Consider the following 26,794-nt stretch of genomic DNA (forward strand, 5'->3'; position numbering starts at 1 on the left):
CAGAAAAACCCTAGAGGACGAAGATACAAGCTAGAATCCAATTCCGAAGGAGATTTGAGGCAGATTTCATCATTCTACTTAATCTTTTGTTTTTCATTATGGTTAAACAATTAGAATCTGTTTGTTTGTTGTTATTTACTCCAATCATGAGCTAAAACTCTTAAACTTCTGTTTGGGGATACAAAATTGATACTATGGTTTGATTATTGGTAGGATTAATTTAAAGTTGGTGATTTTGTTATTTTAGCTTGCTAAAGAACCTTGTGTGTGAATGATAATTAATTTTCTATTAATAGGAAGGTAATTAAATAGCATGAACATCTATTGATTATCAACCTCATATGCTATGTGACCACTTTGTCATATGTCTAGGATTAATGAACATGAAACTAGAATTAATAAGAAAATTGAGTAAATTCATGTGTGAGCTTGTGTGATGACCATCAACAACAAGTTAATTAAATGACCAAATTAGTTAACTATTGCAAGTCTAAATTAACCCAAATAAATAACCTAGTGAATTGAATTAAATTAGACAACTGGCCACTGTTTAAGTTATTTTATTTGCTAAGGATTAGTGTAGTGAAAGCGAATCTAATCACTTGAATCGGTAACCAACAAAAGAGTTAATCCATTGCACCATTACCTTGAAATCAACCATAGGATCAATTGAGTTGAACTAAACAGAAGTTCCTTCCCATTATTGAATCTAGTTAATTCTTTGTTTTTCTAAGTTTTTGTAGTAATAGTTAGTAAGTTTCTAGTCTTGTAAAACTAGAGAAAACCCCCTACTTATTAATTAATTTAGATAGAACTAGTTTTTAGTTTTAATTTACCGTTCCCTGTATTCGATACCCTACTTATTTAACTATACCACAATAGATAGGTACACTGCCTTTGTGTGTTTATTTTATAATTAAAAGTAGGTTTAAAACTAAGTGAGTTTGCACACATCAAGTTTTTGGCGCCGTTGCCGGGGAACGGTTCTAAAATTAACGTTAAATTCTAATTTAATCGATCATTTGTGTGGGATTTATCTTACACAAAGTTATTTAAAAGGTAATTTAGTAAGTAGTATAAGTTTTAATAAAAATCCGTTTTTAAAGTAACTAGAAAAAAATTTATGTGTTTTGCCTTAAACTCGCCGAGTGCACTCGTGCAGACTCGGCGAGTACATCGTTGTTTACAGTTTTAATTTTTATTTTATTTTTGTTCTTTTTACGCGTTTTATTTGTTTTGTTTAAAGTTGTTTCATGACCCGAGGATCTGATACACCTCTGGTCCCTCCTTTTGAAGACCCGGAATCCGCACTAAGGAGGAGCAAAGGGAAAACCGTTGGAGAATCCGCTTCTTCAAAGAACTCGCCACTCAAAAACCTCAAGTCCGTTTTCAGCAAGAAGAGGAGCAGCAAATCAGGAGCATCCATTGCCTCTTTGACAATCGAAGACCCAATTCAAGAAGACACCGAGTACAAGACCGAGGAAGAAGAAGAACCCACATACGAGCACGAATCCGAGTTTGAAGACGATTTAGCTATCGCTATGGCTAATATCGATGAAGTCCCCGTGGGGGAATGAAAGAAAAGAATGCGCGATGACACTGGCCTGGGACTTGTGCAGCCCGCAATTCCCGCAACTGCTACTTTCGAACTAAAAGGCCATATTCTCGCTCAACTCAAGGAGATTCCTTTTTATGGGAAGGATCACGAAGACGCCTACAAGCACTTGTACGAAGTGAATGATGTGGCTGACTACTTCAATGTACCGAATGTTCCACGCGAGACCCAGCTTCTTCGCATGCTTCCAGTCACGTTCAAAGGTGCTGCAAAGGATTGGCTAAATTCACTTCCTCCCGGATCGGTCACTACATGGGCCAAGATGAAAGAAGAGTTCATAGACCGCTTTTGCCCGCCCTCCAAAATAGCCAAGTTAAAGAAAGCCATTGCCAACTTCGAGCAACAACCCGGAGAATCTCTTTATGAAGCTTGGGAAAGGTACAAGAGCTTGCTTAGAAATTGCCCACACCATGACCTCAATAGCCAACAAGAGGTCTCCATTTTCTATGATGGAGTCAATGTCACCACAAGGCAATTGCTCGATTCACAAGGCCCGCTCACGAAGAAGGCGCCCCCGATAATCAAGGAGTTAATTGAAGAATTCTCTAAGCATTCTAGAGAATACCACAATCCAAGAAATGAAGTAAGTCGGGGGGTAGTGAACTCGGCAAATGATAGCATGGCGGCGGTGATAACTAAGCTCGATAGTCTAGATAGAAGGATGACAAAAATGGATCAAACAATCCATGCTATTCGGGTTGGATTTGAGAATTGTAGAGGGCCCCATTTCACAAAGGATTGTGATTTGGATGAAAATGGAAACAAGAAGGCTCAAGTGTTCTACTCAAGTGGCGATAGATACGACGAGAATTGGCGGAAACCGAAGAAGGAATGGCTCCCATACGAAGAATACAAGAAGGCTAAGGAGGAGAAATACAAGCAGAAGGAGAGGGGATTTTATCAAAAAGAAGAACCGGTAATGGAAAAGAAAGCTGATTTAGAAGAATTGTTCACTAGATTCATAGCCGCATCTGAAAAGAGACACAATGATCACGATGCTGCAATACACGAGACCAGAAATATGCTAAGGAATCAGCAAACATCTATTCTCAACATTGAGAAACAGCTGGGGCAACTTGCACATCAAGTGAACGAAAGAAGACCGGGTCAACTTCCAAGTAACACCGAAAACAATTCGAGAATGGAGAATGTGAGTGCAGTGACTTCCAGCAATGAAAAAATTTTCACACATGCACAAAGGATCTCCAATAGGAAGACAGAAAAGGCAGAAGAGTCGGCTCCAGCTAAGTCCGACCAGACTCGCCGAGTCCCTCTAATGGACTCGACGAGTCCATGCGTTAATGACAAAACTGTCATTCCCTTAAAGCCATATAATCCCCCTTTGCCATTCCCAATCAAAGCCATGCCTGTTGAAAAAGTTGAAGCGTATAGAGCTTTTATGGAGCATGTTAAAGCCCTACAAGTCAATATGCCATTTGTAGAAACGATAGTCAAAACACCCAAGTACTTCAACTTACTGAAGGGTCTCTTTGCTACTAGGAAAGATTTGGCTGAAGTCGCGGAAATAATATTGAGTGAGTTACCCGAAAAGAAGGGCGATCCGGGGAGTATCATAATTCCGTGCCAATTTGGAAATGCATTTTTCACACAAGTATTGACTGACTCGGGTGCAAGCATTAACCTGATGCCTTTCTCTTTCTTCAAGAAACTGAATTTACCGGAGCCAAGGCCGGTAAACATGAAGATCCATTTGGCAGACAAGACAACAATTCATTCATGAGGCGTTTGTGAGGATCTTCTTATTAAAGTCGACAAGTTCATATTTCCAGTAGACTTTGTGGTGCTTGATATGGAAGAAGACCCCGAAATTCTGATTATTTTGGGGAGGTCATTTTTAAACACCGCATGTGCTTTAATTGATGTATGTGAGTCTACACTAACGTTAAGGGTAAGAGACGAGTCAACAATATTTAGAGCTTTACCATAAGCCAAGCAAGAAGAGGAAGGAAAAGAAGAGATCTCATTTATCGATTTGGATGATGAGACACTACAAAAAGAACTTGCACTTTTGCAAAAAGAAGATCCAAGCAAGTTTTTGCTACCTTCTAGAGAGGATGGAGATGTTAACAAGGACTTGGAGGAGATAGAAAAGCTACTGGAAGGAGCCGACTCGGAAAACACAGTGGAAATGGTGAAGTACGATCCGACTCGCCGAGTCACTTTCGTAGACTCGACGAGTCCAGTCGAAGTTGCCAACAACTTGGACGACTTAGATCTGCTTGTTGCTAGTTCTCTGCATATGCTGGACTTGGATATTTTCCCTCATTCTTTAGGAGAACAAACAGCAGAAGGAGAAATGGACACGGAAGTTCAACACGTCCATATAGCATGTCTTGATGCAATTCCGCTTGAAGATGATGTAAGCACAGAAAAAGAGGAGAAGGCAATGGATAGGAGAGTTGATGATGATCAACCTTTCATTACCAAACCTAGAGCACGAACTTTCACAAAATATGAAGTAATTAAGTTTGAGGAAAAGGAGGTGCAAGAGAAGGTGAAAAAGAATGGGGTGAAGAAGAAAAAGAGGAGAAGGGAATCCCAAGCAGCTGAGGATGATGCTGTAAAAAAGAAGAGAGAGGAATTAAAACGGGCTTACAAAAAGAAGATTCACGCGTACAAGACAAAGTACAAACCACAAAAATTAGGCGTGCATTCCCGATGCTGGAAGATGACGAGACGTAGATGGGAAGGAATCCAGCTAACGACTCCTTAAAAAGAAGCGCTTGGTGGGAGGCAACCCGTTATTTAGAGTTTGCTTTCATTTATCTTTTTAAGTTTTGTTTAATTTTCGTTTTTTAGGATTTTAATCTTCCAAATCGTCGGACATGTCTGCTTGAGAGTACGTATGGACTAAGTGTGGGGTGGAATAAATTTTCTTTTCTAAATAAATGGCAAAATTTTATAATTTTTTGAATTGTTTGCAAGAGACTCGGCGAGTCTGACCATGACTCGACGAGTCCATTTAGATTTCAGAGAAGGATAAAATCGCGACCAGACTCGCCGAGTCTGACCCTGACTTGACGGGTCTGTTTTATTTACAGAAAAAAAAAATATAAAATTAATTTTTACAACCGGTAACTAGGGTTTTAACCCTAATAAAATCAGTTTTTTTCCCTTCACTCGTCGTGCGCCTCTACTTTTTCTCTCTCTCAAGCATTCATCAACTTCTTCAATTTTTCTTCAAGATTATAGATTTCTATCACGAAAGGTAACTAATTTCCTCCTTTATTCTGTTAAAGCAATGACTTTTAGATGATCTAGGTTGCCAATTTCATAGAATACCCGATTTTGAGTTATAGTGAATTTTTAGGGTTTTGTTTTTTCATTAATTATGTGGTTTTGGATGATTATTCTTGCCCTAATACATTTTAGACATGTCCCCGGACAAAACCCTTGAAGTAATTTTGAGATTTCGTGGTTGAATTTTGACAGACTCGCCGACTGACTCGCACAGTTCTTGCGACTCGTCGAGTCGTTCATGGACTCGACGAGTCCAGTCGGGGACCCAGGTGTGACCTATTTTTGATGATTTTCTGTGTTTTTCTGGGTTTTGTGTTCTTTGTGTTGCAGGAACAATGTTTCACAGAGGTCAAGGTTCCAGTGGACGCCAAGGAGATTTTCCTTGGTTGAATTTTCCTCAAATCGAATCAGCTTCAACCATGACGAGATGGAAGAAGAAATTAGCTGAAGTCAGAAAGAAAGAGATTTACGTGCCCAACAGAATTGATTGGGATTGGTTACGAAGTGTGCGGTATGAAGAGGAATTGGCTCCTTATCTTTTAAAGGAGTTTACTTACGAGGGGGAGACGATGGTTTGTGATGGGTGGAACCGGGTCTTTCGTATTCAAGAGCCGGTGTACCGGGAGCTTTGCCTGGAATTTTTCTCCACGGTATCTTTTCGTGGAGGAGATGACTGCTATCACCCAACGATTAATAACCATATAAAATTAGATATATCAATACCATTAAAATAGGATATCAGTTTCTTTCATCGTCTTTATCCCATCCCCATCGGCATCAGAATCCAAAGTAAATCAAGCACCTAAAAGGACATAAGATTGCCTTCGACCAGCGAATGACACCACCACATGTCGCTCTTTAAACCACCAATCGTCGCTTTCATCGTCGATGCCTACAACCAACAAAGATAGGTACGACCTCTTTATGCCTTTGTTTTTTTTTCTTTCTGAGTTCTGTAATTTAGGGCACTTTGCACTAATGATGGTTTGGCCTTTAATATATGATTTCACCCTCGAAAAATCTAAATTCTGGTTCATTCCACTGGATTTTAGGACATTATACCATAAAGAACTATTTTAGATATGTAAAGTCAAGTTTATGCATCATAATTTTGGTTCGTCGGATGCTGGACAAATATTACTTTCAGATCGAACCCTAAATTCTGATTGCGACTGAATAGATGAACATAACAACAAAAGAGATCAATATATCCTACTTATATGAACTTTTTGTCTATATTTCCATGCCCAATTTCATTGTAATTCTCAGTAGCAGGGGTGTAATCTAATTGACTATTAAGTTGCTAATTTCTGTAAAGTCCGTGAATTTTAGATCGCAACATCAATACTTTATGGACACATCATCTGGTAACCAGTTTGAAACCTTCATATATGTTGTTTTCTAATTTAAATAAATCTATTGTTTTGGGTATATATATGGAATATTGGAGTAAGGCCTCGTAGTTGTATAAGCATCATAGTTCAGATCCTTGACAGTGAATGTAGTTATTCAATTCCATAGTTGTAAACTAAAATATATGTTGGTGGAATTTATAATTTGGATTATAAAGGTGAAAACAAAGATCTTTCATCCATATGTTTTCAGGGTAAGAGTTATTTGGGTCTTTGGATTGCAGTAGCTTCTAGAAACCAACATTCTGCAAAATTTGAGTTTTAATGGTCAATATTTTTTTAATGTGTATGAATGTATACTTAATTTTTTCCTTCAATGAGTATTTGGTACTCTTTTTCTAATTCCATTCTTTCAAGAATCTATATTAAAATCCCTAGAATTCATTTTTTTTTAGTTTACATTCTCACAGAATCTGGTTCTAACATGATATCATTATGAAAGAATTTATTCTCACTCATAACCTAGTTTTTACCCAAATTCAACATGGATCTTTGTTTTTTATTTTTAACTTCATTTTATTAACTTATCATTAGGTTTAGGTTTTTTGTAGAATGGTTCATTAGTATGTTGGTTTCGTATGCTCTAGAACGTACAAAAGAAGCTTTGGCGTATCGAATTGCCTATTGATTACGGTGTTAGCTAATTAATGTTCTTGATCTATTTTGCATCATATGATCTCTCGTATCTTTTTGTGTATTTTAATTCAATGATTTATGTTTTTAGGTTCAAACTTGAAGAGGTAAAGATAAAGACATGTGAAAACCATCGAAAAGCAAAGAGAAATTCTTCAAGAACGTTGGCATATTCTTAAAGAATGTAGTATATATTATAATTTTTTTGTATATAATTCAAGAATGGTGACAAATTCTTTAAGAATATAGTATAGAAGGTTGTATATTATTCAACAATGATGACAAATTCTTAAATAATATAATATATAAGGTTTTATGTATTCTTTGAAGTGTTATATTTAATCTAGTTTTATGTTATAAAAATGGTAGTTTTATGTTATCATAATGGTTTTTATTTTTAAAATACGTTTATTTCTTGATTATATTACTTAGTGAATAAAATGTTATTGTCTTGTTTATAAGATGTATTCTTAAAAAATGTTACTTTTAAAAACTCAAATTATTTAAGAATAAAAAAATAAAAATAAAATATGGAATGAAATCAAATTCTTTAAGAATGATAGGGTGAAAATATGTGGTCATATAGTTAGAATGAAATCGTATACTTGATTTAATTTAAATGTGTTGCATAAAATTTGAGATTTAATTTGATTTTTAATAATTATGCCTAAAATATAGTTAACATTTATTTCAATGTCTTAATAAAATGTTATATTTACCATTATCATTCATTAAGTGTAAATATATAATACATGCTAGTCTATGTTAATAATATGTACTCTAAATTCTTATCACTTCATTCTTTTAATCTAATGATTAAAATTTAGCCATACATTCACACAATACTTATGATTCATATTTAATCCTAACCCTATATATATATATATATATATATATATATATATATATATATATATATATATATATATATATATATATATATATATATATATATATATATATATATATATATATATATATATATATGCGAAGAACGTGATTGAATTACGAAAAGGCTCCAAACAAAGTACCAAACGTGAGTTTTTATATGAAAAGTCTTTAATCTGAATTAAATTAACTGTTTTTTAAAAGGAGAAATAGAAAGATTGAGAGGATTCTAGATAAATCACACATTCAATTATTCCACATTGATAACGTAGGTAGTAGACTAGCAAAACTTGCAATTTCGCGATAGTCCAACAAAATAAGCATAATATTTATCACTCCAACAAAATAAGCATAATATTTATAGAATGTAATTTAATAGATGAAGGTTTTTTTTTTGACATGTGTCACACTCTTGTTCAAATTATCAAATGTTATTTTGTGGTTATTTTAAATTAGTTTTTTTCCACATGTAATTTCATGCGTTTTCTATTTTAATAAATTACACATGATACTTTAATGTAATAATTACGATAAATATAGTAATAAATGAATATCAATTTCATTAATAGACTTATCATTTTATTTCAAAATTTTCAAATGAAAATTCATTAGTTTATTTTGTTTATTTATTTAAATTTAAAAGATAAAAAAATCAATTTTAATAATTCATTATTTTTCTTATTTTTTTTTAATCCAAAGTTTTTAAATATTTAGACTTTTATATTTATATTTTTTTATTTAACTCATGTAATACATGAGTTTTATAGCTAGTTTAAGATAATAAAATAAGATTTTCGCCGACAATAGAAATGATTTCGTATCCAAAATGTGATATTTTTGTTTTTGGACCCGTGATCCGATGAAAATCTATTTATATTTTTGTGGTTTGCCTTTTTTTTTAGGAAAAAAAAACAGAATAATCTTTTTAGAACGATCAGAATTTATTAAATTAATAAAATATTAGTAAAAACAGATATTATAATGAATCAGTTAGTAAAGACGAATTTTGTAACCAACCAGGCTAGTAAAGACGAGTTTTGTAATAACCAAGCTAATGAACTATAAATTGAGGATTCCCGTTTGAACAACAAAAAGTACAGTGCATAATAGTGTTGCTGAAGATGGCATCACTCCTTTTTGTTGATCCAAAATTGTGATATTCATGAATAATCAAATCATCCAATAAGCGCTAAAGATAACCTCATCAAAATATCTTCTATATTTTCGAACTATCACATATGCATTTATCAAATCCAAGTATCCAATTTCAATTCCAACATATCTCAAAGGTATTCCAAAAAAAAGTTATTTGAGTGCGTTTAGTTGCAGAAAAATAAGTTGTTTTCCGGAAAATTTTGCAAGAAAAATGAGAATTTTGAAAACGCGTTTAATTCGTCTATTTTTCTAAATTTTTTACGGAAAATGAAATTTTTTCGTTTTCTAAAATTTAAAAGAAGTTAGAAATTTTTATAAAACCGATAAACATTCTTTTCCACATTTTTCTAATTCCAAAATTTTTCTAAAATATAAACATACAATTACTCCCACCCAGGGGCGGATTTAGGGGGATTCCGGGGTGGCACTGGCAACCCCTAAATTTTCCGGCCGCAGTGGAAAAATTTTCGAAATTTTTAAAATTTTTATTTTTTCTACTATCGTGCAACCCCTAATCTTCCCGTGCAACCCCTACTATGAAATCCTGCGTCCGCCCCTGCTCCCACCCCATCCACCTCTACATACACCCAACCTACCATACCCCTACCTACCCACACTCACCCACTCCCAAGCCCACCCCCATCCATCCACATACACACCCCCACAAACACATACACACACACACACATCCCCACCCAACCCCTACCCCTACAAACACACATACATACACACAAACCTTACCCTACCCCCACCCCCACCTCCACAAACACACACAAATACACCCCCACCCCCACAAACACACACACATACACACACCAAACACCACTACCACAATCATTGACCTACCATCACCATCACCGCTACCACTACTACCGCCGTCATCACCACCACTGCCACAATTGTCGCCACCACCACCATCTGTCATCACCACCGCCGCCGACCCGCTACCGCTACCGCCATCACCCCCACCCTACCACCGCTACCGTTTTCTAAAAATTAAAAGTAATAGAAAAATACACATTTAAACACGTTTTCTAATTTTCTAAAACTGAAAATGAAAAATGAATAAATTTTAACTAAACGTGTTTTCTAAATTTTCCAATGAAAAATGAAAACTGAAAATGAAAACTGAAAAGAAAAAACGAAAAACAAAAAATAAAAAATGTTTTTCCATAACTAAAGTAGAGTTTCTAAGAATTTGTCTTCAATGTGTCCAATTTGAAAATTACGAAGTCTTTGGGTTGTCAAATGTCAAGAACCATGGACTCAGCAACCATCATAGCCCATTGTGAAAACAACCATATTGCCACAGTCAACCACTGTTAACAACACTTGCTATGTTGTATGTGTGCACAATTTCAGAAAAAATCTATTATTTAAATAATATATAAATAATACAAAATTTCGTATTAGTTCTCAATTATCATATAATTTCACAAATTACATCTTCACTTTATATATAAACTTAAAATTAATTTTCCCATTACATTTTCTTTTTTGTAAACAAGTGGGCTTAATATAAGATTTGGGCTAGACAACTCGTGGGTTACTATGGAGCTTTAAATTATATTTTTGTTTAAATTTAAATCCTGTGTGATTGTATCCCATTTAATAGTAAAACTTGAGAATTTTGATAAAGTAGATAGAAAAGGGGGAATAATTTTGACTGCAAATTAAACTTAGACAAAGTAAAGTAATAGACTAAAATACAATAAAACGATCACGCGACTTTAAATTCATTCCATTTTGTCTTATCACGTCATTGATAAGCATGATGTAAAGGATGTCGCATAATTGATTTAGATTGCTACTACAACGATTTAAAGTATTTAATTTGAATAAACTTTTTTCTTAAACCTAGTTTGTTAATCAAGTTTTAATAAGCTCTCAAACTCAACTACATATTGCAATATTGAACAAAAGATTCCAAATTATAAGGAAGGAATATTGGTGATTTTAGTGTTATCAACATATTTTAATGTGGTTAATATTACTATTGAGACATGCCGAGTTCAATTTACTCACCAAGACTGGAAATGCAGGATGCACATTTGGAGTGATAAATGCAAAGTCCGGGATAGAGGGTCTAGAAGAGTGCCCTTAATTATGTTGTGCGGATGTAATAACGGTTTTCCCTTCATAACTAACTTTAACCGCTATCCTCCATGTATAAAAGGAGCACATGCGTTGCATGCAAAGGTTACAACTTTCATATAACCGAAAACTGGTATGTCTCTCTAAAATGCAAAACAACATGTATATCATGTGTTTCGGAGTTTAAAGAAGTCTGAAATCCAAATCGATTGTTCTTGGATTATCCAATTCAGATTTGGTGATAGCCCAAAAAATAGGATCAAAATCACATATTTTATAAAGTGAATATCTAAAACACGGTCCTTGAATTATCCAAGTTATTATTGATATTCTTAAAACCCAAAATCTAACATTTAATCAGTGTTCTAAAAGACGGGGCCATAGGGAGCGTCAAGGCGTGCCATCGCGTAAAGCACGATTACACCGTCACGAGAAGTCTCATGGCATTGCTGTCAGGCGTGACGCATGACAAGTCATGATATGCCGTTAGTTTTTGGTTTGAGACACATTTTTTTTCACTCTTTGTTATGACTTTTGGAAATACAATTTTTTGTTAACTGTTTGTTATTAATTGTTCTTATAATACTTCTAAAAACTTATTATATTTGATGTAAATCTATATTTATATGGTAATATAATATAAATTAATAAAATATCATCGCCTTACATCACACATTGAAAAACATCCATAGCTCGTAAAACTTGAGACTTGATCTTGCCGTCAAATAGTTTAGAACCTTGCATTTAATCCTTACAAAAAGTATATAGTGTACGTTTATAAGGGAGGAGAGATTCGTTTCCATTGAACCCACCGAACCCAATGAACCCACTGCCACATCAGCTTTTCTCTTTGATTTTTCTTCATATTTCCGAACCCACAACACACGGAAATCATATCTTTCTCAACCCACTCAACCCACTTAATTAAAAAAAATATACAAAATAATCAAGGTAAAATCTTAATTAGCAATAGAGTTACCGCCGGTACCACTCTCACTTTGACGGATTGTTTAATTGGTTTCACGAACCCACTTCATCCTCTCTCTTTAGTTTCTCTCTCTCATTTTCTCTTGTACCATATGTTTTAAGACTTGTACCTTAGTTGTTTAGTATTTTTTTTTTAATTGAGTGGGTTGAGTGAGTTGAAAAAGATAGGATTTCCGTGTGTTGTGGGTTCGGAAAGATGAAGAAAAATCAAAGAGAAAAGCTGATGTGAAAGTGGGTTCAGTGGGAACGACTCCCTCCTCCCTAAAGGCAATAAATTTACAAGACCAAAAGTTTTAGAAAATGAAATAACAACTCAAAATTACAGGTTAAATCAAGTGGCAAACTCGAACAATACACTAGACATAACAAAACAAACCATAAAAAAACCTCGATATCATGATATTTATACTTAAGAACTCCAACCTTTATACTTTGAACAATTACATAAGCAAGATTTGCCAACAAGATACATATTTACACCCATAAACAACCCGAGAAAACCCTTCTTACAAACATTTAATTAAAAAAAAAAAAGAACATAATAAACACCTCAGAAACTTAGCCTACCCCCGAAAAAGAGATAGTGTGTGTTTTTCTCACATATAAAAATGAAATGAATTGAAAATGCCCAGAAATTAGAACAATAATCCTTTTTTCTTTACCATAATTGTGTGTTTAGTGTTTACTTTTCCCTAATCGATCCGTCTCTGAATAACTTCAAGCTAAGATTATTGTAACGCTCACGTGAATACTGTCTTGATGCTTTCCTCCAATCCGTTCCTGCCTTCATCATCGCTGTAAACTCTTCAAAACTTATTCTTCCATCCTGCAAACCATTAAGACAACGTTTAAGTAGGTGTTGTTTTTTTGACTTACGGGGTGTTTGATATGCCTCTTACTGGGTCTGGTAACAGACAGGGATCTGACTCAGTCAGATACAGACTGTTTGATACCACAATTAGAAAATGAATGACTTAATACAGAGTGAATTGGACAAACCTTGTCTGTGTCTACATCGTGAAGAATGGCAGCAACGACTTCTTCATTGTTGGTTTCAAGTTCATCAGATAAGGCTTCCCGAAGCTCATCAATCTCTATGTATCCGCTTTTATTTTGATCAAAGAATGCAAAAGCATCTTTAAGATGATCATCATTCCCCATTTTTCTTAAATGAACAGAAATTGCAACGAATTCTCCATAGTTCAAGAACCCGTCTTTGTCAACATCTCCCTACATCAATATCTTTCATTAATCCCTATATTTATTCAACTTACTATTATATTTAGTAAAATGTAATACATACAGCATCCATAAGTATCTGAAGATCTGCATCAGGAATCTGTTGGCCAAGCTTTTGTAATCCTGCTTTTAACTCAGCAATGTTTATCTTCCCTTGCTTACTTGTATCCATTAAATCAAATCCTTGCTTAATTCCCGCCACTTCCTCAGCAGATAAATGCTCAGCAATTACCTATAATTTAGAGGAGAATTCAGTATAAAGACACCCAAAAAAGAACAAAAAAAGCCACAAGATAACGAACTATTACATACCCTTAAAGCTCTCTTCTTGAGTTTGTTCATTACAGAGAATTGCTTGAGTCTTGCTTTAACAGTTTCACCTAAATTAACATTTGGAGCTTTTTTGGCGTTTTGTATCCATGTATGATCTGAAATAAGTTGAGAAGACAGAAAGGTTGGTTAAACACATGGAAAAAAAAAAAAAAAAAAAAAAAAAGAGAATATGAATATATGATCATGGAAAAGTAAGGATTTTGACATTACCAAGAACTTCTTGAGCAGTAAGACGCAATTTAGGGTCAGGATTTAGCATCTTTTTGACAAGATCTTTAGCTGCATCAGATACCTTTGGCCATGGATCCCTTTTAAAATCTACAACTGATCGAATAATTGCTTGTGCAACTCCTTGCTCGGTTTCTGTAATCAAAACAAATCCTACTTTATAATATGTAACATTGTAACAACTTACATGAATTATGCAACTACGTTTCATTTGGTTAAACATGTTGTTACTAGTAAGATATTGCATCTTTTGGTCCTAAAATGAAACTTTGTAGCATATTTTGTATTAAAAAAAAACAACTTTTTTGTTTAAGTGCATGTTTAATATTTAATTTGATTAACAAAACTAACCTGCCCAAAATGGAGGGACTCCACAAAGCAATATGTACAAGATTACCCCTGCACTCCATACGTCAACTTCTGGGCCATAGTTTCTTTTAAGGACCTCAGGAGCCATGTAGTATGGACTGCCTACAATTTCGTTAAACCTCTCGCCTGCAATAAGTTAAAAGACCTTTATGATGTTTATACATAGAAAATTGTCATATGAATAATGTCGTTATATGTGATTATTATTATTATTACCTGGTTTGAAGAAAACGGATAACCCAAAATCAATAGCTTTTAAAGCTGCTGTTTCTTTCTTGTTTGCAAACAAAAAGTTTTCGGGTTTAAGATCACGATGCATAACACCATGCTTGTGGCACATCTGAAATAAGAAGAATCAGTAACAAGAACATCTTTCTGTTTCGGGAAATCAAGAAAAAGATTAAAAAACAGATTAATTTTCACCTGAATGACTTCGACGATGGTGCGTGTGACGCCGGCGGCGGCTCTCTCGGTGTAGTGGCCTCTGGCAACAATCCGATCGAATAATTCTCCTCCCTCGCACAACTCCATGACCAAATGAACAGCACTATCATCTTCGTATGTGTCCTTCAAGGTGACGATATTAGGGTGAGTAGGCATATGTTTCATGATCTCAACTTCTCTCCTAACATCCTCGATATCAACCCTAGTCCTCAACTTCTTTTTGGATATCGATTTACAAGCAAAAATTTCACCAGTTGACTTATCTGTACACATATAAGTAATGCCAAATTCTCCTCTGCCCAATTCCTTACCAAGAACATAAGTTTCCTCAATCTCATGTCCAGTTGGATTTTCTAACACGTACGATTTGTATCCATTCCCAGTCGGAATCGAGCCACCATAGTCTAAAGAAAATGGGTTCGGTTTGTTCTTCCCCTTTTTCTTCTCGAACTCAGTATCGGAGGTAGAGGGTACAGCACAGCAATTACCCATCTAATCGAACTTAAGCGTGTTCCAATATCTGATTAATAAACAAATTATCCAAACGGGTATCAGAAATTAGAACAAATTGCTGGTGAAGAACGGAAATAAAAGGGATGAAGTGGCTCTAAAGGGCCTACCTTGACTCAATCGGATCGTGTAACTCTTCTTTGATCAGCAACCTGAGATTGTGTGTTCTACGAAAAGAAATTTGTCGAAAACTTTCGGAAAAAAAGAAAGAGGATTGTTAGATGATTAGAGTGGCGAATGGAAAGGGAACAATAAAGGAAAGGGTCTGGAGGGGGTTGAAGAAGACGATGAAAGTAGGAATTTTTCAAGGTATGAACAGCTCAGCCATTATTGATAATGAGATTGGGGGGGTCAATGCTCAATGCTGCTTCGTGGACTGTTCCCATGCCAACTTTTTCTATTTGCTACTTTGAGTGAATTACACTTTTCTTTTCAAGATTTTGTTTTGAGCATAATTAGTCTTTAAAAACAATTATTTTCATTACAGTCCTGCTTTTTACATTACGAAATTAACTTATTATCAGATCATCATATATGTTATTGTGTTGATTACGGCTCAATAGGTAACAAAGCATATACTAATAAATATACTAATAAGTTTGGGTTAACCGATTTGGTTAACAACATGTCTAACAAAAAATTCCTACAAGAAGGTATGTATCTCATACATATAATAACTCGTCGTTTAAAAAAAATAGATAACAAAACATTTTCTTTTATTTTTCTTGGTATGTCACATTAGGTTTATCATGTTTATATCATAATGATATGTCAATATCAAAAAATTTATGTTTTTGTCATAACTACTTTAATTTTTAAAGATAAGTAAGTTGTGGAAATCTATAAGTGATGCTTTAAATTCAAATAAAATTATTATCATCTTTGTTTAAATATATATTATGATTTATCTTTTTCATGTTAGTTGTATAACAAATTAATAGATATTCACACGTGACCTTTACCATACTCTAGGGACAATTAGTGGCGGATCCAGAACAAATGACAACTGGAGTCTATCATATTATTGAAAAGATCAAAAAACTGAAATTTTGTATGTATATAATATTGTTTGCAAAATCACAAAGGAGCATTTTGAAGAATTTGTTTATTGTAATAGCATAATTTAGTTTTTCATATATGTAAACCTTGATTAAAATCGCATGAGTCATATAGGTGGATTTTTTTTAAAATGTAATTGCTCCTCTGTAGGGTTTTTTCACTGAAAAATAGGTGATCGTTTGTTCTGTTTGGCTTTAGGACAAATTCAGACAAAGAACAAAAGTTCTAATTTTTGAAAGGGGGCCAACCAAAAACAAGTAGGACTAGCTATAAAAACATCTCAAATAAAATATTTTTTTATGTAAAGTATATAAGGTGGAACCTACAATCAAGTTGGGTTCATGCACCCCACTTCTAACCCTCTACATCCACCACTCGCCACTAGGGACAACTAGAGTTACATAAAAGTCTGTCCTTGCGCGTGGGACTAAAACCTAATTCGGTCAAAGCTTGGTTAAGATAAGCCTAGGGAAAGGTTGGCTCGACCCTCATACGCCCCTTAAAAATGAGCTTGTTAAGGCATGTGGGCTTTGCTTAGGCGCTCTCTTGGCCTAAAAACCCGACTTGGTTCAAGAATTTTTATTTTTACCTTTTTTTGTCAGATTATGTGTCGTTGCAGCTAGGTTACTTATATAGCATTCTACTTCATTTCTATGATGCACATATAGTTGAATCCGAAAGAAATTAAAGTAAGATGCTATAATGTACAAATATATGAAAATATATTGTTGTTTAAAGAATCCTACTTTTAGTTATATATACTAAATAATTGCAATAACAATAATATAATTGTGTCATGGGAATTTAAATTTTGTCATTTACAATATATCACAAATGAGAACGATCAGTATGTTATGTCAAACTACCTATAACAATTTGGATTAACCTTCAAACTCATATATCTTCACGGAGGCCCATGTTTCATTTGTGGTTTTTACAAAAATATATTTTTTGATCTACATTGTCCTTTTAGGTGAATCACATGATTTCTATTACCATTTTTAATCACAAGCCATTTATGTTAAGACGCTTATATTGATTACCGGTTGTTTTGATTTGAACTTGTATTTGAGCATACTAGAAAAGGGTTGATTCCTAATAACTATAAAACGTAAATTTTTTTGTACAGTAAAAAAGATTATTGTGTACGAATCAGCTCCTACTAAAAATTAAAATAACCTAATAAGAACATTTATAACTTTGGATTATTAAAGAATATTGCTAACAATATTATTCCATAGTCCATATATGGATGATCTGTTTTACTTCCATTCTACATTATTTTGGCACACGATCATCTTGGAGTTGGATCCAACATACCAATTATGCTTGAAGTTAATTGGTATTTATCACATTACATACCTTAAAATATTAAATGGTACTACATGGTGATGGTGGTAACTGAGATGCATGATGGGTATTGTGTGTGGACCCATTGAGTGGACCTATGATATCATCATAAATAATATAACATGGTATTTTCAATGAATGTTCACATGTGTTACAAAAATACTTTTTTCAGCATAAAATGTAACAATTACTTTTATATTGTTTAACAAAATTGATTATGATCATAGTTACAATATTGTAAGTTTTAGGGTAAAAAATCAAATTGAAAAGGGTAACAGAAAGTTGCAAAATGCAATTAAGGATAAATATAAAAATTTCTTAACCTATTCTTAATTATATTCAAGTGATTATCATAATATCCAATTCTGATTATAGAAACTGCAATAGTTCCTTATGTACACTTTTATATAAACAAAGAATCTTGATGTATCCAAGTTATACATATTCTTATTTAGAGGACTAGAATCAAGTTGGTGTGTATATTTGGAGGTTCTAGATGTCATTAATGAAACCTATGTGCCATTTCTAGCTTGTAGTTGATTTATGATGCCATGTGGTAACATTTATATTGAATTGACAGAATGTAATGTTGTGTAAATGTGCCATCTTTTGTAAACAAGTGACACATTGAATAATTTAAGTTTTTGGCACCCAAAAAAGTCCAAGAGTGAGGACTTTATATTCTATGAATCATTTATATGATTCCAAACCATACAAGCATCTTAATATTATTTATAAACTGTTTAATCGAACATAATGTAAAACATGGGATTTTAATAATTTATATGCATGGTATTATATTATAGAAGAGAATAGCAACTACTCGGTCATAACTTTAAAAGATAATTATATTTTATTCCGTTAAATATAATATATCTCTGTTTTTAAAAGCTCAAGCCCCAAGCATTATGCTTAGACTTATTATATTTGTTGCTAAAATAAGAGAATAGTATTAATCACATTGGGAATTTAATTAATGATAATATTCTTTTAATTAAAAATAACAATAAGGGCAATTATTTTGATGTTGAATATATCTCTTTATTAGATTGTCAATTACCATTACTTATTTTGTTACTTCCAAAGGACGCATCACTCACTTGTTCCGAGTATATACTCGGAACACCATTTTTTTGTATGATTTGCATGTAAAAGTAAGGGTTTGTTTGACATTATTTAATTAAGTCAGATTTGATTGAGCCAATGTTTGTTTGGATTAAACATAATTTTATATTTGATTGAGCCAATGTTTGTTTGGATTAAACATAATTTTAAATCTTGATAAATCAAGTGTATATCATCGGAGTTGACATGAGTAATAGACTTCTAAATATAGTATCATTGTCTCAATTTGATCAAACCCAATCTAAATATCTAATCTTTTACTAGACCTAAAACGAAAAGTATAACAAACAACTTCTGAAAAAGTAACGCATTATGAACTATGGTTTAAATACTAAAAGTACACAAATTATATGGATATTTATGTGAGAAATGACAAAAATATATTTTTATTATGAAGAACATTACCTATTTTAAGTCAACATAAACAAGTCATTAAGATATGCAATACACTATGACGGCATACCCGACTACTTATAAAGCCTTAAAAATGATTTTTTTTTTTTTTTTTTTTTTTTTTTTTTTTTTTTTTTTGCTAGAAGTACTTCTGTTTTCTATACATGCTTAAATTACATTTGTTACTTCTAACTTTGTCATTTGATGGTTAATAAATTCTTATGGTAATTATATATGTTAGCCCTTATCAAAAGTTAATTGATGGAACATCAGAAGAATTATGTATGAAAAAAATTCAAATTTATGTATAATACAGTTTGGATGTAACGACCCGAAAATCGAAGGTAAAATTTTCATTTTTCATTATAGTCAAAACACATATAACTTTAAAATTCAAGTTTTCCAAAAACATTGCTACTTAAAAACATTTATCAGAGTTCATTCCAAAATCGAATATTGCGGAAAACATGGGTGTGTGCAATGCGATTAAGCTGAGCCCTTCATTTCCAAAACAATGATACATGAAACCATAAACAAAACTGTAAGCACGAAGCTTAGTGAGTTTCCCATAGCATACCCCACATAATCCACATAACCACATAATCCATATCAGCTATAACACCTACATAAAACATATCAATCGCATAAGCCATATAAGCTACATATAAGGAAGCATGGAAACCCTCCAAGGTCTTACACACATAATCACATAAGTAATATCAACTACACAAGTCCTGCATATAAGCAAATAGAGATGCCCTGGAAACCTCCAGGGTCTTACTCCGGGTGCCATAGGAACCCCCTCATGGTCTTAGCCCACTACCATGGAAACCCCCACATGGTCTCAACTACCTGTCATATAAACCATACATACAAACATATAAGGATGCCTTGGAAACCCTCCAAGGTCTTACACCGGGTGCCATAGGAACCCCTTCATGGTCTTAGCCCACTGTCATGGGAACCCCCACATGGTCTTATATCCAACTGCCTCAGGAACCCTTCCCCCCCCCCCCTTGGGGTCTTCCATGCAAGTATCACAAAGACAACTAGCATACCAAATACCACACAATCAACTAGCATACCACATATATAACTACTTGCCATGGGAACCCCCGTATGGTCTTCACATAAATACATAATGTATCAATAACACATCCGCAATAATCATCACAACTAGATAAATGGGCCGACCTTGGTGCCTTAGACCTATTGGTATGGTGAGGAGACTCACCTCGAATGCAAAAGCTTCCTGAAAGAATTCCTTAGTTGCTGCCCTGTCCACTTCCTGAGCTATCAATACCAAAATATCACCCAATTAGTAATTAAGTTATACCATGATTCATAATCCATACTTAGGTAAAATGACCATTTTACCCCTGGCCCACAAGATAATCAATTAAGGCCTAAGTCCAAAATCAATCAAGTCCAAAACTCCAAAATCCATAAAGGCCTACTAATGGCCCAATTTTCCAAATTAGGCCCAAACCCTTACATGGGCCTTTCCTAAAGCCCATTTATTATTTTTTGAATCATTATACATGTCCATAGCTAGCCCAATGAAATCTATGCACATACAAGCCTATTAACGGCCCAATTTTCTGAATTGGTCCCAAACTCCTTATATGATCCAGTCCTTCATTTAGCCCAAAACACAACCAATCAGATAGTCTAGGGGTGAGCAAACCCGAACCAAGAAACCGAGAAACCGACAAAAACCGACGAAACCGAAACCGAAAAAACCGAAACCGAATCAAAACCGACGGTGTGGGTTTTAAATTTGTAAAAACCGACCTTCCGAGTTCGGTTTCGGTTTTGCCCCCAGAAACCGACCCAACAACCCAAGAAACCGACCCTTCTTTAAAACCGAGAAACCGACCCAGCAAACCCGCAAACCCGATGCTTTTTACTGATTATTATTATATATATATATATATATATATATATATATATATATATATATGTATATTAAAAAAATAAAAATAAATAAATGAAGCTTAGGTGTTTTTTTAATTATTTAACTAATTGTTACATTTCAGGAAAATGGGTTCAAACCCAAAACCCATGGGTTTAAACCCAGAAACCGTAAGTGTATGGGTTGAACCCAAGAAACCGAGAAACCGAACCGACCAGAAACCGACCCTGTTGGGTTCTGAAAACCAGAAGCCGATCATTTACGGGTTGGGTTGGGTTGGGGTCCAAAACCGACCCATGCACAGCCCTATGATAGTCCATTAGGGTCTAGGAATCTAGGCCCAAACAGATGGCCTAAACCCGAAGCCCAAAGTCCGAAATCCCAAACAGAGACATTCGTGAGGTGTAACCCTATTATACATTAGGCGTACCCTCGCCTCACATTGACCATCTACGGGATGGTTGACTCTGTACGCGGGGCATACATCGACTTACGCGGGGCGTACTCACAGAACTTCCAAACTACTTTTGTGACTTAATCAGTTAAGAACTTTGCGTCTAAACTTCATAGAACCACCAAATGAAGCTCTTAATGCACAAAGTTGGTACCTTTATGCATTTGCATGGTTCAAAGGGTCTTAATGACCAACTTAACCCAATAATACTCATCTAGGACATGCATGAATGGTTTCTAGCCTCAAAGATTGCAACTTTATGGGCTTATAACCTCTGAAACGATAAGAGTAGCAACTCAAAGCTCCTGGAGTGGTGTCTACCCACTAGACCTTACTCATGAGGCCAAAAAGGGACCAAAAACCAACATATTCACAAACAACAACATCTAGTGATCAAACTCAAAAAATTTTACCTTCTTTGAGTTGAAAATGTAGCAAGATCTATAAGCCCTCCCTTAAACCACCACCTAGTATTGAGCTTCCACTTCTTGAAATGCACCAAAAACCACCCAAAAGGCACCCACAAAGCTCACAACACTCTTGGATGAAGCCACCACTTGAATTTAGGGTTTAAGGCTCTGAGAATGAAAGAGAGGCGCACCCCCTGGACTTAAGGTGCTTTAAATAGTGAGCCAACCCTCAAAATTAGGGTTTTTGAGATCCTGGATGTACGTTGGCCGTACTCCCTGTACGCTGGGTGTACATCTTCGCACCCACGTTTCACTTATCCAGCACTACGTCGGGCGTTCCCATCTTACGCTGAGCGTACTCATTGTTTGTCACCTCTGCATGTATGCTGAAATGCAAGCTTTTCCCACCCATGGACCAAAACTACCAAAGCCTTCAAACTATCATAACTCCATCATTCTAGGTCAATTTCTGACGAACCTTATATCCACAAAAAGGTGTCGAGAAGCCTTACGCCCCTATCAACACGCCCAAACCTCACAGCCTTCCGAATAAAACCTAAAACCCATAAAGGGATCGAACTGCCATTTTACCGATATACCCATTTGGCTTCAAGACACAACCTAGCTCCCAGATCACCTCATTTACATTATCTATACATAAATGGGTTTATATTTCTCTCTTCCAAAGGCCCCAAACCTTATGATAATCTATCCTCAAGCTATCGTCCCGAATTAGGAAAACGATTGGGAACAGGACGTTACATTGGAAGATTATTTATTTTTAAATATATTTTGGGTTGCTTTCGAGCAATGTTTTTAAAAATCAGTTTATTAGTTGAACCGGTCTAATGACCGGTTTTTGGTCCAACTGCTGGTTCAACAAAATCAACCATCGGTCTACATCTTTTAGTGATGTGTGTCAGCCTTTAAATTGTGTACACTTCGAATAATCTAATTGATCAAGCTATTCAATTTTCTATTGAAATTGACTATTTTTTAGTAGGTTAAGTGAAATTTAACTATTCAAGTCCAATAAACCGGTTCAAATAGTTTTTTATTGGTTCTATCACTCCGATTTAACCTGGGTTTTGAAGAAACCGTCCGGTTCAATTTGCCCTATCATGAAACCGGTTTTTTGTAAACCGCTCTCATCCTTAATTCCTGGTCCGACCTGTTCAACCAGTCAGTTCGAACCGGTTTTTAAAACACTGCTTTCAAGTTTCAACTTGTGGTTTCAACTAAAATGATAACATTCCTTAATTTGACTTATTAAAGATAAATTGTAATTAAATTTGACCTTTTTAGATTACATAAAATTAGAATGTTATGGTTTCATTAAAATGAAATTTTATATTCTTGTTGTAGAAAAACGGACAAACAAGTTGTGCTGTTATTTTTTTCTGGATGACAAAACTAATTACTAATATTACTAACGACTGGGAGTGGATAACCGTTTCCCCCATTTTAGTTGTTCGATCTTCTTGAGATGAAATCATGACCGTAGTAACTCTTTGTTTACAAGTTTTTGGCGGTTCCTTCTATCTCCCCTATGTCCGCCTTCTCCGTCTTCAGATGCACATGTCTCCCAAACTCGCATGATTGCATACAGTTGAGGGTGGAGAATGGATTCATATGTAATTTCTTCAAACATTTTCATAAATTATGGAGCACAATTCGATCATCAATGAGGCACCACGGTTGGTTATGTCGACAACATGTGAGATAAGTGTTTAACCAATTGCATGTTCGCTAAACCCTTAACTGCACACCTGTCGGAAATGTTTCAGGCTGTGAATCATATGTTTGTTTTCTATTCTTTAAGTTTGGTACAATTTCTCATCAATCCATCGGTTCCACTTCCTATGTACACCGATTCACGTAAGTTTGGACCATTTTTTTTCAAAACCCCAATGAAAATCCAAGTTTTAACTATTGCATTTTGTGTTCTGGTGCTTAGATAATGAACAGTTTCAATAAGGAGCGGGATGAGGAACAAGATCAGAGAGTTTGATTCCAATGAGGTTGGTTGAGTATTTTTGTTTTTTCATCACATTGATCACAATTCAATCAGCGCCATCCCTATCCACGAACCCATTCTCTCTAGCAAACTAACCTAAACCATGGAGTGCGGGAGAATTCAAATGGGAGACGCCCTCCTTTACAAAAAGGTAACATCCAAATCATTCTTCACTCTAGACTATTTTATCAATCGTCATGCGAAATCACAAGGAAAAATCTTCACCCAACGTTGTTTCTGAAGGTAAGGCCACTAAATTGAAGAAAACATAGTTGATCTTTGACAAAAGTAACAGGTGAGATTTACAAATTTTATGAAATAGGTCAGATAAGTGAGCCCCTTCACTTAATATAACTTGTGTAAATCAACTCAAATTAGACAGGACATACATTATGAATCAAAGGGTTATGATATTCTATTTTGGAAAATCTTGTGTAATTAAGATTGTATATGTATATGTATTAGAATTGGTTTAAACTTTTGCATTATGCTCGGTCATTGTGCGGTTTTAGGCTAAATATTGGGCAGGATGATCAAGTTGTAATGTTTATGGAAGATTATTTGAACCAGGTTAGTGACCTCTTCGGTTTAATTAAAAAATTATTTTTCATATCAATTGTTTCTGCTAAAAAAACTTCAGGTGAGGTAGACGTTTGCGTATTGGCGATTGTCGCCTCCTGCCGCTATAGACCTCCGCCGACCACCACTACCCGAGGTGGCAGTGGGTGGTGCCCAATTTATTAATTATATATTTATTTATTTAATTAGATAATCAATTAAATTTAGGGGTTGGAAACCCTAATTAGGGTTTAGAAAACCCTAATATTAAGACACCCTAATTTTAGAGTTGGTCGTGACCCACGTTAAAACTATTAATTGAACCTAAAATAATAACTTAATAATTCCCTACAATTAACTCGATGCAATATTGGGCTTAATGGATTAAGTTCTTAATGGGTTAAGTGAGGAACACTAACCCTAGTTATCATTTTATGTAAAAACCCTAGAATCGAGGAGCTTTATTTTGGGCAATAATCGGGCGTGTATTTGGGTTGCTAACTAGATTATTATTTCACCCGAAAACGACTAAGTCAAACCTTAATCAATCATACCCTTAATTGATTAAGTCCTTAATGGGTTCAATGTTCTTACTTAACCCTAATCGTTATTTCATGTGAAACCCTAATCGTCATTTCATGTGAGGTAGTCACTGTTGCAAGTGACTATGACATGTGATCGCGTATTAACTCAAGTATCTTCCTGTAGGTTATTGGAAGTTAGTTGAAGCTGGTAGAGTCCTTCATTGCTATAGTGGTTTCTGCACGCACATCCAGGTGAGTTTCGCCTCACTATACTCGTCGGTCGAAGGCACCAATGCCGGCCCACTAGTATTGATTATCTGCTAGTAGAGGGATGCCTTAGGGACTGTATATAGTCATGTAGGATAGACTGAGGAGTCTTGATCTAAGCTCTCTTACTTGTTCCTTGTTTGTTTGTGGTTTTAGAGTAGGATCACCTGTCCGGGTGACTATCTCACCTCTGAGTATATACGGTTATGCATTCCTTGGATTGTTGATATTTAATATGTTGTTATGATGTAGTAATCTATTAGATCTGTGTTCTGGTATTGAGTATGTTGTTATGTTGTAGTAATCTATTAGATCTGTGTTCTGGTATTGAGTATGTTGTTATGTTGTAGTGATCTACTAGATTCATGTTCTGGTATTGAGTATGTTGATATGTTGTAGTGATCAGTAAGATTTGTCTCCTGGTATGGAGTTGTTGCTTTATGGTAATAATCTATAGAACTGTATATTATTTGTGCTTGCTGGTTATCATCTATGGAGTGCCCTTAGGGACTGTCAGTGCTTATGTAGGGTAGCCTAGGAACTCTTGGTCTAGGCTCTCTTGTCTGTTCCTTGTTTGGTTGTGGCTCTAGAGTAGGAATATCGGTTCGGGTGGCTATCTCACCTCCGACTACTTATGGTTACACATTCTATGGTGGGACTGTCGGTGCGGACCGGCTATAAGCTGTAGGTACGGATGCTCGGGAGGAGCGGTAGGGTTGAGGCGGTAGGCCAACAAACCCTGGGTATTCCAACCTGATGGTTGATTAGACCCGAAATATTGGTATTCCAGCCCGAGGCTAGTTGTGCCAATATGCTTATGATACGAGGGTATTCCATCCAGATGATGATTGGACCCATCGTGGACATGCCTGGTATTCCAGCCCGAGGTTGATTGGGCCAGGCGTGAGTGTTTGCGGTTAAGTTTTGTTTTGTGTGGTGGTACTTTGGGGGAAACTCACTAAGCTTTGTGCTTACGGTTTTAGTTTATTGTTTCAGGTGCTTCAGATGATTTTGGCAAGGCGAAGGCGTAACCGTACACATCCTTGGTTTTACAACAGATTGGATCTTGGGAAAACTCTTATTTTCAAATAATATTTGAGAACACTATTTTTGTAAACATTTTATTAGTAAAATGATTGTTTTGAAAAGTTTAAAATTTCTTGAAATTTTCAGGACGTTAAAAATGACTGATTGGGCCTAGGCATTCCAGTTTGAGGATTGACTGGTAGGGGTGTAAACGAGCTAACGAGCTGAGCCGAGCCCGAGCCTAACCAAGCTCGAGCTCAGCTCTGTTAAAAATTTCAAGGCTCGGGCTCGAGCTCGGCTCGTTTCGAGCTTAATATTCAAATATCAAGATCGGCTCATTAGGATTTAACAGACTCGAGCTCGGCTCGGGATCGACTCGTTTGGCACACGAGCCTAAATGAGCCTAAGCTCGGCTCGAGCTCGGCTTTTTAATTTGTGCAAACAAGCTCGTTTAAGCTTCTTGAGCTCATTGAAAAGCTTGTTTATTATACATTCTAGCAAAAAAAAATACTAAATAAACTTATAGAT

The 26,794-nt window shown here is 35.1% G+C and overlaps 2 protein-coding genes and 1 non-coding gene across 3 annotated transcripts; 1 reads left to right on the forward strand and 2 right to left on the reverse strand.

Annotated features, from left to right (window-relative positions):
- Positions 1-1,925: 1,925 nt before the first annotated feature.
- LOC111887611 (small nucleolar RNA R71) lies at positions 1,926-2,032 on the reverse strand. Its single transcript, XR_002848822.1, has one exon. It is a non-coding gene; the product is annotated as a small nucleolar RNA R71 (small nucleolar RNA).
- Positions 2,033-2,978: 946 nt separating this feature from the next.
- Positions 2,979-3,356, forward strand: LOC128126136 (uncharacterized). Its single transcript, XM_052763876.1, has one exon. It carries the CDS (start codon positions 2,979-2,981, stop codon positions 3,354-3,356), a length of 378 nt encoding a protein of 125 aa, XP_052619836.1.
- A 9,067-nt stretch (positions 3,357-12,423) lies between these two features.
- Positions 12,424-15,513, reverse strand: LOC111887573 (calcium-dependent protein kinase 7). The gene is made up of 9 exons (XM_023883743.3): positions 15,279-15,513; positions 14,638-15,178; positions 14,431-14,554; positions 14,197-14,340; positions 13,828-13,980; positions 13,597-13,712; positions 13,349-13,516; positions 13,045-13,275; positions 12,424-12,871 (listed from the first exon to the last, which is right to left on the reverse strand). Exons 2-9 carry the CDS (start codon positions 15,148-15,150, stop codon positions 12,728-12,730), a joined length of 1,593 nt encoding a protein of 530 aa, XP_023739511.1. The 5' UTR covers positions 15,151-15,178; positions 15,279-15,513; the 3' UTR covers positions 12,424-12,727.
- Between the last annotated feature and the right edge of the window lie 11,281 nt (positions 15,514-26,794).

Source organism: Lactuca sativa, chromosome 5 (assembly GCF_002870075.4).
Source record: "Lactuca sativa cultivar Salinas chromosome 5, Lsat_Salinas_v11, whole genome shotgun sequence".
Classification (NCBI taxonomy): domain Eukaryota; kingdom Viridiplantae; phylum Streptophyta; class Magnoliopsida; order Asterales; family Asteraceae; genus Lactuca; species Lactuca sativa.

Bases quoted from the DNA above. Each gene is read 5' to 3' on its own strand.
- LOC128126136 (XM_052763876.1), top strand. From the start codon at position 2,979: ATGCCTGTTGAAAAAGTTGAAGCGTATAGAGCTTTTATGGAGCATGTT.
- LOC111887573 (XM_023883743.3), bottom strand. From the start codon at position 15,150: ATGGGTAATTGCTGTGCTGTACCCTCTACCTCCGATACTGAGTTCGAG. The intron at 13,713-13,827 runs GTAATGTCAAAA...AACTTATTTCAG, and splicing joins TACTGCTCAAGAAGTTCTTG to ATCATACATGGATACAAAAC. The intron at 13,517-13,596 runs GTATGTAATAGT...TCTAAATTATAG, and splicing joins TCAAGAAGAGAGCTTTAAGG to GTAATTGCTGAGCATTTATC.